The sequence below is a fragment of the Pholis gunnellus genome (assembly GCF_910591455.1).
Source record: "Pholis gunnellus genome assembly, chromosome: 1".
NCBI classification, from domain to species: domain Eukaryota; kingdom Metazoa; phylum Chordata; class Actinopteri; order Perciformes; family Pholidae; genus Pholis; species Pholis gunnellus.
In genome coordinates this window covers 16,975,514-16,988,711 of record NC_136528.1, presented here as the reverse complement: position 1 = coordinate 16,988,711, position 13,198 = coordinate 16,975,514, and the positions used below count along the sequence as shown (strand labels likewise).

The 13,198-nt window shown below is 41.9% G+C and overlaps 2 protein-coding genes across 2 annotated transcripts; one reads left to right on the top strand and one right to left on the bottom strand.

The window, feature by feature from the left end:
* On the bottom strand, nt 1–1,991 carry mis12 (MIS12 kinetochore complex component). Its single transcript, XM_079157598.1, has 2 exons — nt 1,594–1,991; nt 1–728 (listed from the first exon to the last, which is right to left on the bottom strand). Exons 1-2 carry the CDS (start codon nt 1,987–1,989, stop codon nt 462–464), a joined length of 663 nt encoding a protein of 220 aa, XP_079013724.1. The 5' UTR covers nt 1,990–1,991; the 3' UTR covers nt 1–461.
* A 1,058-nt stretch (nt 1,992–3,049) lies between these two features.
* Nucleotides 3,050–10,476, top strand: ppm1g (protein phosphatase, Mg2+/Mn2+ dependent, 1G). The gene is made up of 14 exons (XM_079160309.1): nt 3,050–3,161; nt 3,421–3,557; nt 4,186–4,255; nt 4,518–4,603; nt 4,792–4,921; nt 5,177–5,288; nt 5,626–5,819; nt 6,071–6,252; nt 6,373–6,498; nt 7,327–7,429; nt 7,589–7,720; nt 7,918–8,047; nt 8,250–8,349; nt 8,585–10,476. The coding sequence occupies exons 2-14, from the start codon at nt 3,447–3,449 to the stop codon at nt 8,783–8,785; spliced, it is 1,677 nt and encodes a 558-aa protein (XP_079016435.1). The 5' UTR covers nt 3,050–3,161; nt 3,421–3,446; the 3' UTR covers nt 8,786–10,476.
* Nucleotides 10,477–13,198: the final 2,722 nt, after the last annotated feature.

Here is a 13,198-nt window from a genome sequence, read left to right as displayed (position 1 = left end):
TTAAGAAAATAAGAATTGTTTGGGAAGTAAGAGTAGAGTTTTTGAGACAGTGGTGAGGGAATGAGGAGATGCAGTAGAGACAGAAAACCACCCGAGTATCAAATATCTGTTAAAGTGACAGAGATACATTAATTTGCTTTATTATTTACATTACATTTACAAAAGTAAACTAGAACTAATGTCAGCTGACGTTGCTGTTATGTAGTTACTATTTCAATTATGATAGATGTTCATGAAGCACATTTTAGGAATGATTGTCTTTTGTCTTCTTTTCACGGGGAATGAACATCGTATTCTTGACAAACAGCGGCCAAAACTAACTGTCCAACGAGATAAAAACTGTTTTTACGTTGGCTGAAGGTCTCACCAGAAGCCTTGAGGAATAGTAATGAATGATGTTCTATAATATTTACATACGTTGCAGCATGAATTCATTGATGATTAATCATCCGTTTACAAAATTAAACAGCCTTGTTGCAGACCTCCCCGACTGCATCCTGCAGCTTCTTAACGGACTCCATCACCAGCCGGAAACTTTCATGGAAGCTGCCGTTCCCTTCCTTCACCCAGGCCGCCTGCAGCTCTCTGACCCACGTCAGAATCCCGTCCAGCTGTTTCTGCACCTCCCTCTGCTCCTCCAGCTCAGCCAGCAGGGCCTGCCTGGCACACACTTCTGCTTCGTAGGCTCTCTGGAGGTCAGCCAGGGACGACTCCAGCCTCAGCACCTCCTTGATGGAGCAGGACCACAGTCACACCACAGACAGATACATCAGTTTCCTGTTTTCAGCAGCATACGCACAGATTATAGTAGAAACAATCTTGAGGCCAAAGACAGATATCAATATGAAGGTTAGCTTTCAGACGCATCTCTGAGTCTTCAGCACAAAGATACAAAGTCATCACGTGACTCCAGTGTCACACGTAGGTCATGTGATACGAACAAAAAGAATTGTGAAGTATTGTGAGATGTGGTTGAACCATCGGGGCAAAAACTAAGTGAGTTAAGATTATTTAAACTTATCTTTGAGAATATCTTCTCACTTATCTAGAATATACACTGAGTTATTTCTGTGATGAGCTCAAATCATCCTATGAAATAACATATCACATGCTTCTATTCATCAATATGGATCAGCCATGTGGTGAATACCAATAATAATGATTTTATACAAAGCACATCATAAACTTTACCACAAGGATCAGTTAAATTCAGTATTTTGAGAATTGTGACCAAGATAGTACGGAGAGAGAAAGCTTTTACATCTAATTATTTCACAGTTTCACTTTTAACTATTACAGATATGTATTTCAAGAGCTTTAAAGGAGTTGTGTCGTATACAGATAAACTGTGGTTAAGAGCAGGTTTGTAGGAAGATTAAGTGTCAGAGAATAAGCTTTAATTTGAAAGTGTTTGATTGAACAATGAGGGATTTCCTTCTGCAATTAAAAAACTAAATATTTACAGTAAAGTACATGATGTGTGAGTATCGTTAACGTTATAAAGGCTAAATCAAACAGAGGCTTGTCAGATTTTAATGCTAGTGCTCATTGAGTGATCTCCTAATAACTGTATCTAATGACTCCTCCACACACCTGTATGTGCTGGGGGTAGGTCTTGTGGAGCTGGTCCTCGGGCAGGAGGACATTCGTCGGCACGGAGAAGCAGCGGTCTGCTAGCAGCGCTTCAATCCGCTCCGACAGCTGCTTGAACCGCTCCTCGAGGAACTGCTGCAGCTTCCGGCTGCACTCTCTGGCCCGGGACCGGAGGAGCTCCTCGGCCTCGGACGACTCGCCTTTGCTGAGCTGCCTCACACACACCTTCTCCACGACGGGTAAGATGTCGTACAGGCAGTCCTGGAAGGCGCTGTAGACCCGCAGCATGCATGTCTGCGGGGTGAAGCCAAAAAACTGTGTCTCGTACAACTTTAAAGTCGACGGAAGGATATTGTCCGCCTCTTCGTCGACCTCTCCGCGGACATCCATCTCCATATTTTAACGGGTTTCCCGCGCGCTGTTGAATCGCTGACGTTCATTCTTCTTCTTCTTATAACGATTTTTTATCGGTTGTCAAAACAACGAGGTGGTGCTATATCGCCATCTAGTGATACGGAAAGGATATGTATAATAATATATAATATATAATAAAATATAACAATATATAATAAGATATAATAAGATATAATGGTGATAAAATAAAGGCATTTTACTTGTTCATATATTTATAAATTACATAAATTAAACACAAAACTACCAAAAGATTAGTTAAAATAGCTTACTGACACAAAATAGTAACGTTTTAGAAAGGCTTTAGAATTGGTAAGAAACAGATTTGTGGATATGGTATTTATCATTGTTACCATTTAATTCATCCGTTTCATTTTCATTTTATCACTAAAGTACATTTCTCAAACCTATATAAGGATTTTACTTCATCTGTGATGTTTTGGCACTTGCTGCCTGTGTTTGAAAGGTTGGGAAAACAACCAAAAACAGATGCAAAACAAACCCAATGAGATGCAAAATTACCAAAAGTAGAAGCAAAATGACTACAAACACTGTGCAATACTTATTCTGTCTGTATATATAATATTTTAGTTATTGTGGATTTTTTACTTTTTTAATATTCTCTACTGTTTTATTACTTATTTGCTTATTTATAATACTTGTTTTGATACATTGTTTTTTATTATGTCTCTTGTTTGCACTATCCACTATGCTGCTGTAATCCTGTAAATTACCCACTGCGGGACTAATTAAGGATTATTTTATTTGATCTAATTTGATCTTGGATGTAAAATGACTAAAAGTAGACTCTTTGAGTTTGGGTGTCTTATTATAGACTTCTAGGACCAAGTCGTCGTTGGGTTTAGAGGATTTCCTGTATTTGTTTTGCCTGTATGTTGCTGAAATGTTTGTTCATTGATTTAAAAAAAAATCGAATACAAAAAAACATTACGTGATGACGTGTTACGTACGTCGGGGGCACGCCCCCTGGTTCGAACGAAAGGGACATGCGCGTGCGCTTCCTTCCTCCACAGCTCCTGCTTCTCTTGGTTCTGCCTGTGTTGATAGCGGCGTTTGCTTTCACACGTGCATTCTCTTCTATGTGAAGCTCTCTCCGTGGGACCCGATTATAAACTCACCCTACTCTATCAGAATAGGTAAAGTGAACATCGGAGTCGTGTTTGATCTTTCTACAGCTGCGCAGCCGCCTGCGTGTGGGGGGGGGGGGGTGGAAGTTTAGCTGTGTTAGCTTGTGTTAGCTAGCTAATGCGTCTACTTTTTGTTGTGGTGTTGCTAACGATAGCATTCAAGCGAGCTAGTTGAAGTGTAACAAATGCACTAGTTAGGTTATAGGTGTGTCTACTAGTAGCTGTGAAGCTAACATGTGATGTTTCCTCCGTGTGGTCTTGTTTCCAGGTGTAAAGCCATAGTGACCGACCACCATGGGGGCTTATCTGTCGCAGCCTAACACGTCCAAGACCTCTTCCGATGGCGGCAACGGCAACATGAGCTACGGCTTCTCTGCCATGCAGGGCTGGCGCGTCTCCATGGAGGTGAGGCGGAAAATGAATGACCTGATCGAAAGACAACCGTGTTGCCGCTTCTTGAACGCAGCGAAAATAGATTTAGATTTTGAGTTGTAAATGGCGGGATAAAGGGTTTGAGGCCTGCTTCTGTATGTGTGTCTCAGCGTAGGGCTCACTGAGATCTTTCCACAGCACACAGAGTCGCAGCACTTAGCATCAGCTGCAGTGATGGATTAAATCCATGATTCATCCACAGGGTGTTTTTTGGTATGCTGGTATGCATTGTAATTACACTAGAGCATGTGATTGATGCCTGCTGTTTTGACTCTTTACTGCTCTCATAAGAATGTACTGATATTACAAATCCAGTGTCATTGCCTCATTAAGTTAAGTCACTTAAGTCATTAAGTTAAGTCACAGGACAACAACTGCAAAATTGCTAACCAAACACATGCGTGTGAGTTAACAGACATTTGTGGCTGTGTAGTGACAAAACACAAGGCTCAACAGGTATTTAAATTTATATGAAAATGAATGAAGATAATATATAAAGGTCTCCCCTTAACGTACAGGTTGCTTTTACAGAAGAGAGAATTCTGAAACGGTAAGTGTTGTCTAAATTGTCATGTGCATTTGTTTGTTTGTTGTGCCACAGGATGCTCACAATTGTATCACCGAGTTCGATAAGGAGACGGCCATGTTTTCGGTGTATGATGGACACGGAGGTAATGCGCACACACTGTGTTCCATTCATATTATTTAGCAGGTTAAATTGTGGCATGTCGAGCATTTCTACATTATTAGTTTGCGACTTAGCTAAGTCTGGAGCTAATGTGGATAAGACACGTTTTTTTAAAATCACAACACACATTTTTGTGACAAGTTTCTGAGGATTTTACCGTTTTTATTGTTAGCTTTTTACACACCGGGGAACTTCGAATTCACAAACCTATGCTGAGAAATTATACAACCTGCTGTACCATTTAGGTGAGGAGGTGGCGCTGTACTGTTCAAAGTACCTTCCTGACATCATCAAGGAGCAGAAGACCTACAAAGATGGCAAACTTCAAAAGGTGAGAAGCCACAGACGCCATGACACGGCCCGTCTTAAACAAGTTCGGCAGATCACACGTCTTCACAACCAGAGGCCTGCTGCTTTGAAACACTCTGAACGGACCCGCAGCACGATTCCCATCAACCGATATTACACTGACGCTTTAACCTTTACCGACACACTCTCTTTTCTGCGTGATGTTTCCAGGCTCTGGAGGATGCCTTCTTGGCCATCGACAGCAGAACGACCACGGAGGAGGTCATTAAGGAGCTCGTCCAGATCGCTGGGCGTCCCACCGAGCCACCGCCTGCTGTAAAGGTGTCAGAGGAGGACGATTGTGAGTACACCCCTAACAATGAGGTGTATGTGTTGTAAGGAACGTAGAACAAAGCACATTCATGTTGAATAGTACAAAGGATTGAGAGTATTGACATCCAGCAAAACGTAATCAACTAAAAGTAACTATGAATACAACAAATGCAAAACATCCTGAAGTGCATGCACGTACGCTGCAGGTAGTTTAAAAACAGGGATGTTAAATCCTAATTATAATGACATTATCTAAATGTCCATGTTTCTGCCCTCCTTCCAGTGGACACAGAGGAGGCAGCTCTACTCCACGAGGAAGCCACAATGACCATAGAGGAGCTGCTGGTGCGCTACGGCCAGAACCTCAATGCTGTCAAGCATGCAGCTGCCATCAGGTAGTCAAATGCACTACTAATTCTAGTAGTTTGAGCCTGTGAAACTTCCAGAGGCGACAAGTCAACTTATACACTAATCAGATTTGCCTCTTTGAATGCGAATCATCCATCACATTAAGGAAGTAGTGGTAGTATTACATGGCTACATTGTTGTTTTTGTCTTTGGACACATTTGTATGTAGTGTGTATATTTTAATTTAAAAAAACTGAAATCCAGAATCCTCTTACTTTGCTTTGGTAACTCGGTGAGTCCAGGTTTCTTTGTTTGTTGTGTAAACCGTAGTTGAAGTTTAAGACTCACGTGGTTGGCTTCTCTCTCTTTTTGTTTTGTTCATAGTGCGGCCGCTAAGAAAGCGTCCTGCGCGCAGCCCGAGGCCTCGGGAGACAAAGAGGAAGGTGGGAAAGGACAGAAGGAGGTGATAAACGGAGAGGTGGAGGAGAGCAATGGGAAGGCGAAGAAAGGTGAAGGAGCGGCATGCGGGTCGAAGCTGCGAGCCTGTCGGAGAACAGGAGGTGAAGCCAGCGGTGCAGGTACGGAGTCTTTAACAAGTACATTGTTGTCTTCAAAAAGATAACGTGAACAAAACGTGTTATTGTTCCAGTGTAAAACTAATTGGAGAATTTAAATTTGTCTTTTTTTGTGAAGAAGGAAAAAGATTTGCCTGCTCAAATAATGAGTAATCTTGGGAATTTACTGTTGAGTTTAAAAAACAATAAATGTGAGTAGAAAAGGCTTCATGAGCACCACATCGTTATCTGAGCACCCAGCATCCTCTCTACAGCCGGCGACTCTGGAGGTTCAGGAAGCTCCAATGGAGAAGAAAAGGCCGGTAAGGCCGAGGGAGACGCAGGTCCCTCCTGCTCCTCTCTGTCCACTAAGGAGGCCGGAGAGTCCAAGTCCAGATTTTTTGATGACAGCGAGGAGTCTGAGGAGGGAGAAGAGGAGGGGGGCAGTGATGAAGAGGTGAGAGCAGGAAACCAGAATAAACTGTCCTACTCGGCTTTGAAGCTCTCTCACTCTGATGGCTTGAAATAACTGAAATTGTAATTCTCACCTTTTTTTTCTGTTTGTTTTTTTAATTAGGATGGCAGCGAAGAGGAAGAGGGTGACAGCAGTGAGATGGAGGAAGAGGAGGATACAGATGAGGGAGACTCTGAAGATGAAGAGGAGGAGGAAATGTGCCTACCTGGAATGGATGGCAAGGAGGAGGTGTGTACAACGGAGATTTAAACAAATCAACAGTCCAGCTGATACAAATACAGTGTGCCTAATGCCGGCATATAGGCTGACTTGACTTCTTGATAAGCTTTTTAGATGTTGTGTTGAAAGATGAATTTCAGTGAAATGGTCAAGTTACGAGTGGGAACAACACTGCAGTGTTTATGGAGTTAATGTACAGATACATTGCATTTTATATCATCAAAACTGTCCGTTTGTTGTCATTGTTTTTGCTCTTTGATACAAGAAGTTGACATAGATCACCAAAATATCAGACATCTTTCCACTGGTTGTACCGGAGTCTTGACATAAATTGTTGACCAAGTCTTATAACGCGACATGTTGTCGTATGCAAATGTTAATTGGTGGAATTAGTCATATTGAAACCATTGTACGCGACCCTTTCCACGTGAGACCAAAAACAGTATCCAAGATTTTTGCTTGTCATTTTAGAGAGCTGACCAAGTGAGCAGTGATTGGTTTTTAGCCATTTAAAGAGCTCAGTTGGAATTTTCAGCTGTGAAGCAAATGAACCGGCTGCAGTGTGTTGGATAGCCTCACTTCAAGCAGAGTTTAGTGATTTGTGAGGACTTTGTGTAAATGAAAGAAGCTTTGACGGCTGCCTGAAAGTCTTTTCCCTGCAGAGAAATGCCTGAAAGCTTTTAAGTAGTTCATTTCAGTCATGGGGTGAAATAACATACACAGATTGTCCAGGGTATTTTTTTTTGTGGAAAGATGAGATGGTGTTTTAATTATGGCGTAAAAACCTCCTGGAGGTTTTAACAGTGCATCACATCTCCCATGTCCATGTATTCACAGCCCGGCTCAGACAGCGGCACCACAGCCGTCGTGGCTCTGATCCGAGGAAAACAGCTAATCGTGGCCAACGCTGGAGACTCTCGCTGCGTGGTGTCTGAGCGCGGTACGTCCAACTGATTTGTTGCCTATTTACCTTAATAGGAGTGTTGCATTGCTTTTAACTAAGGGACTTCATACATATGTTTACTGTATAAGTGGCAGATCTTTTAATACAAGGCTCTTCGGTAATGTTGTATTAAATGTAAGAGCTGTGTTGCTGTAGGCAAAGCTGTCGACATGTCGTACGACCACAAGCCAGAGGACGAGGTGGAACTCGCTCGCATCAAAAATGCTGGAGGGAAAGTGACCATGGACGGACGGGTCAACGGCGGACTTAACCTCTCCAGAGCTATTGGTATGGCTGACTTTCTGTGACTTTTAGATCAGTCTTGTGAGCGATCATATTTATTGCAGCAAAATTAAACCAAACTGCAGATCTTGTTCAATAATATATATTAAAATGTTGGGGGGGGGGGGGGGCTTCAAATTGGCATCTTACATGTTTGCCTCCTCTAAGCAGAATGAGTTCCTAACTTGGTCTCTGGCTCTCAGGCGATCACTTCTACAAGAGGAACAAGGCTCTGCCTCCAGAGGAGCAGATGATTTCTGCGATGCCGGACGTCAAAGTTCTGACGCTTAACGGGGACCACGATTTTATGGTCATTGCCTGCGACGGCATCTGGTGAGTTTTAGCGGCCATGGGCAGTTTATCCCTGTAGTTGATTGTTCGTTAAGATTCATAATAAACCGTAGTCTTAAGTATGAAAGATTTCCACATGCCAGTCACCATGTTAACACATGTGAGTTTTTTTTTTTTTTTTTTTCTCCTTTTGATCCGTCATGTAGTTGTTGGTCAGCCCTGTTACCATATGTGTTGTGTGCAGGAATGTGTTGAGCAGTCAGGAGGTGGTGGACTTCGTCAGCAAGAGGATCAAACCAGACAAGAGCGGCAAAGTCAGAGCCCTCTCATCCATCGTGGAAGAGGTGAGCGAGAGCTCCTGATACACACTTAATGCTTGCATACATAATACCACTCCAAGACCAGCCCCTTCTTTAAGTATTTTATTAGTCATTAAGCTTTTATTTGTTGTTCGTCATTATGCTATCTAGCTTGTAGCCTTAGTTGACTCCCAAACATTGACTACAGTAGCGCATGTTTCTCGTGATTAAATATGTTTGTGCCTCTTTTAATTTCAAACCCCATGTGTCCTCCTGACAGCTGTTGGACCACTGTTTGGCCCCCGACACATCTGGAGACGGAACAGGATGTGACAACATGACCTGCATCATCATCACCCTCCGGCCACACCCATCCCCTGCTCAGCCAGACGACACGAAGAAGAGGAAGCTCCAGGAGGAGGCAGAAGGAGCCGAGCTGGGGGAGAAAGGAAACAAAGGCAAAAAAGCTAAAAGCGACTAATGGCAAAGAGAAACTGTCCCTGAGGGAGCAGCTGGTCCTAGGCTACCCAGATACACCAGAGACGCGTTCTGTTTAATCCTTACCTCACAAACATCAATTCACCCTAGAACAGATATTACGATTGCTATACGTAAGATCGGCTGAACTAAGATCGTCGGTATAGTTTTTTTGTCCTCCGATTCTCTTTAACACCCCCTCCAGTTTCTTTGTTTTCGCTCTTGCTGGAAAGAAGCTGAACATGCATTTACGTCTCTAAAAAAAAGAAATTACAAAACGACTCGCCGGCATGTTGAATAGCAAATCATTTTCCAAGTATTTGTAACTAGGAGGATGCAGAACGAACCAGTCTACCAGACATTCACTGCACTCTGTTATTGTTAGGATCTTTTTCCACACAACATGGCGGTTTCACCATTTAGTTTTAGTGGAAGTTTGAGGATAGCTCTCGTAGTGACCCGCGTCTGATTGCCGTTCACATTCTACAGTGTGACGCATTTTCGTTGCGGTTTTGCAACATGTAACCGCACAAAGTCCTCTGTGTGTTGTGTCCAAATTACAAGGCATTCATTGTATCTCAAAGTGCCATGAAAGACACAAATTCCTTTTTTATAGCCATCACATCCCCAAGTTTACTGAACCCAGAGAAGGGACCCGAAATGGCTGCAGATAGATTTGCAATGTGTAAAGGTAAAGGTAGAAAAAGTGATTGAATGAGAGGATATTGTCTTTTGTAGCCCAAATTGAAGATTAAAAATGCAGTAAGAGTGCGCTTGTTAGTCCAGCGTGGCATTGAATGTGTTTCCCGGGTTCAGTGAGCGAGAGGGACACAAGGATTAACGGTACTAGTCCAGTTGCTCTCGTTTTCCATTTTATGTTTCCCCCTGATTGGCACCCATTCACAAGTGAGAATCATGTTTGCAGTCTTGCTGGTCACAATAACAATAAATCACCATCATCAGCCTTTTTTTCCCCCCAATTCCTGCTTTGTGTAACAAAATCTGTAAATTTCCAGATGACGAAACGACGCCAGGGTTTTGTGAGCTTGTGTACTTTTCATCTGTAGGATCTAAGAGCAGGGAAACAGGCAGAGACATAAAAGACCGTTTGCCTTTCATGTCTCTGTGTGTCCATCCAGAGTCCGGTGGTGATTGAAGCCCTGGACCGGCCCTCCACACAAAGCTCGTCTCCAGGACTCTACCTTTCTCTACTCTCCCTGTTTGTCCTGTTTCTATTGTAACACCTTTTTAAGATCATCTTTAGAACATGTGTTTTAAGTAAAACGTATTTCCACTCAAATGTTTTTTTTTTTTGTTGACGAATCAGTTATTGGCAGTTCATTTGTGTGAGCACACCCTGAAAACGCCCTGACGCTGAACTGTAGAAGATGCACAAGTTTACTCTTTGAGTGGAAATACAATTTGAACTTCAGAGCACTAAGACAGTGTAGCTGTTAAGAGTAATTGTCTTTATTTGCAGAAGCCTCATTAAAACCATTGTGTGACTGTACGTTTGTTTCTAGTGTACTATCTTGTCACCATGCCCTTTTTTTTCTGTACATAGTTTTTTCAATACTTGTAATTGAAGAAAAAGAAAATGCCTTTTCTTCGTAATTGTGAGTCAATGTGACATTTTTGGTGCATACTCTTTTGACACCAGTATGTAAGTACATACAAATACATTTTTTTAAATAATGAGAACCGTATTCCTGTGTTTATTTAAAACAACCAGTGCCGATTCAGCTTTTTAATGATTTTTTTTTTTTTTTTAATTGGGAAATTCTGCTCATAGATCTGATATTGAATCAAACAAAATATTTTTATCGGGCATCATTTTTCAATGCCTGTGAAAGTAAAGTTGAGTAAATCAGAATGCAGCATCCTGTTTGAACAAAGGTATCAACTTGATGTCGTCAATGTTTTTGATGGTTATTGAACATCAGACTCGGAGTACATGACTAAATGGTTTAAATGCTGCTTAAGATAAATTAAATGCATGGTTGCCTCGATAATACTACGCAAATAATATTATCAGTGGTTAAATAAGAGGACACATTGTCATGTTATTTATTTTGAAAAATGCTGCCGACGTCCAAAAGTCACAATGTTCATCGGTTACTTTGGTCCAGCACAAGACATCTCCACAGCTACTGAACCTCTCCTAGTAGCCCTCTGCCAGCCAAACTGACAGAAAACCTATTTTAGTAGATGATCGGTTCATGTTCCCCTGAGGATGAACTCTTTCTGTAATGAGCTTTTGTTTAGGATGTGCATTTGGATGTTGTGATATGGATTGCTAGATGTTTTGTGCTGCCTCATTCCAAAAGGATATTCACCCTGAACGTGTTCAGTTTTGTCAGGCAGGAATGAAATCTTTCATTTATGCTGAGTTCCATCTTCATTTAATATACACTAACATATATATATATATATATATATATATATATATATATATATACTGATACCTCTCCAGAAATGTTACGATCATCTCTTTGGAGCAGGGGTCTATGATTTAAGAGTTAATAATCACATCAAAGTCAAACTGTCTGAAAGCAGTTGTAATAATTAGTGACTCTCACGTAGTCCATATAGTGTATAGTAAAGTGGCTCTGTGAAGCTACACTTTGGCACAGTGGTGCTTTGAGGTAAATGCTAACAGCTGTTTAGCAAGTATAAAGTTAAACTTGCTCACCATCTGTTTAGCTGCTAAGATCTAAACAAAGAGCAGCAGAGGCCGATGGGAATGTCGAGACTTTTGCAGGTCATAAAGTATTGGACAACAACACTTTTAAAATGTCTTTTATAGTTTATATTTTGATTCTATATACTTTTACTTGTTTTATTTTACTTGTATCTATTCATCTGTACTTATTTCTGTCTTTGTGCTGCTGCAACACCTGAATTTCCCCTTGGGGATCAATGAAGGCTTTATCTTATCTTAAATTTAAAATGTTGACCTGATGACACTAGATGAAAAGTTAAGGGATCACCAAAGATAGTATTATTCATTCTGAAGGTCAACAATGATGTGTATCAAAATGCCATCCAATAGTGCTCCAAACACAGCTGGACAAACTCTTACTTTTATTATGTTCAGTGTGCACACCGAAGGTCCAGCAGATGGCAGCAAAGACATTTGGCCCAATAATGCTGACGTTAGCTATTCTACAGTATGATGGTAGCCCTGTGCCATTAAGGGCAAAGAGCCTGGAGGGTCTCATCCCGACCAGAGAGCACAGCCACTGATGTCACTGACTCTCACACACCTTCAATCAACGGGGACATACCCGACAGTAACCCTGTTTCAATCAAATAAAGACTATTTGCCCTCCATGGCACATGATCAAAGTCCTTCTCATGAAGGCGCAGTGGGCATGTTATACTTTAAATCTCCATAGAAACAGGAAAGCAAAAGAGGACAGACTTTAGCTCCCATCAGCCTCAGGGCCTCTCCGTCCTGCCCTGCCATTGGCTGCTACTCTACAGTCCTAGTGGCTGCTCTGCTCCCCAAGGATCAATGTTGCTGCAGGAACAATAGAAAGCAAGAGAGGAAACACACCCTGTCCTTGGAATCTAAAAATGTCATCACACACACACCAGAATACACACATTTTATCCTTGTCTCCAACAGGAAGGAGGTTTTTTTTGTTCTTGTCTGTGGATTAACGGCTTTAGTGGTGCAGGCAAAGTTTGCAACGTTTGTTAGTCTGGGTGTTCGTTCTCTTACAGGCCAAAACACACCAGGGTTAGTGTCTGTGTGAACGGGACTATTTTGCCTGGATGTATAACAAATAGATTTGAAACTACTCTGCTCTTGGCTACTATACCAATAATAAGATGCATGACTCACTCTTCCCCAGTCAATGAACGCACGAACCACGGCTGTTACCTATCATTTTTTGATTTCTATAACGGTTTTCTTGAAAGACGTGTTAGGCTGTTTCTCAAAAGGCCACTGTAGGTAGCTGTTCCAGTCTAACTTTTCACTGCAGTAGCTACAAAAATGTTTCTAAAAGGCTACTTCTGTGGAGCTCAATGGCGGCCTTGTCCAGCTGTGTGTGTTGGGGGAGTTGCTTCTGTCTCCAGGCTCTTAAACTTGACTGATAGCTGTGGAAGAGAGCCACAGGAGTCCAACTAGACCTGCCCTGCAACTGTGCATGTATAACAGTGTGTGTGTGTGTGTGTGTGTGTGTGTGTGTGTGTGTGTGTGTGTGTGTGTGTGTGTGTGTGTGTGTGTGTGTGTGTGTGTGTGTGAGAGCCAACAGGTCTTATATAGAAAGTCAGACCACAATAGCAGGTTGTAGTTAGACACTGTAAGTATTCATCAAGATCTTTTTCGATCTCCTGCTCTTAAAATGCATTGGCCTTGTAGCATTCACGTTGCACAAGAGTTGTCCCAACACACATTCACACACTC

Bases quoted from the DNA above. Each gene is read 5' to 3' on its own strand.
- ppm1g (XM_079160309.1), top strand. From the start codon at position 3,447: ATGGGGGCTTATCTGTCGCAGCCTAACACGTCCAAGACCTCTTCCGAT. The intron at 5,820-6,070 runs GTACGGAGTCTT...TCCTCTCTACAG, and splicing joins AGGTGAAGCCAGCGGTGCAG to CCGGCGACTCTGGAGGTTCA. The intron at 6,499-7,326 runs GTGTGTACAACG...ATGTATTCACAG, and splicing joins GAATGGATGGCAAGGAGGAG to CCCGGCTCAGACAGCGGCAC.
- mis12 (XM_079157598.1), bottom strand. From the start codon at position 1,989: ATGGAGATGGATGTCCGCGGAGAGGTCGACGAAGAGGCGGACAATATC. The intron at 729-1,593 runs GTGTGTGGAGGA...TGCTCCATCAAG, and splicing joins CCTACCCCCAGCACATACAG to GAGGTGCTGAGGCTGGAGTC.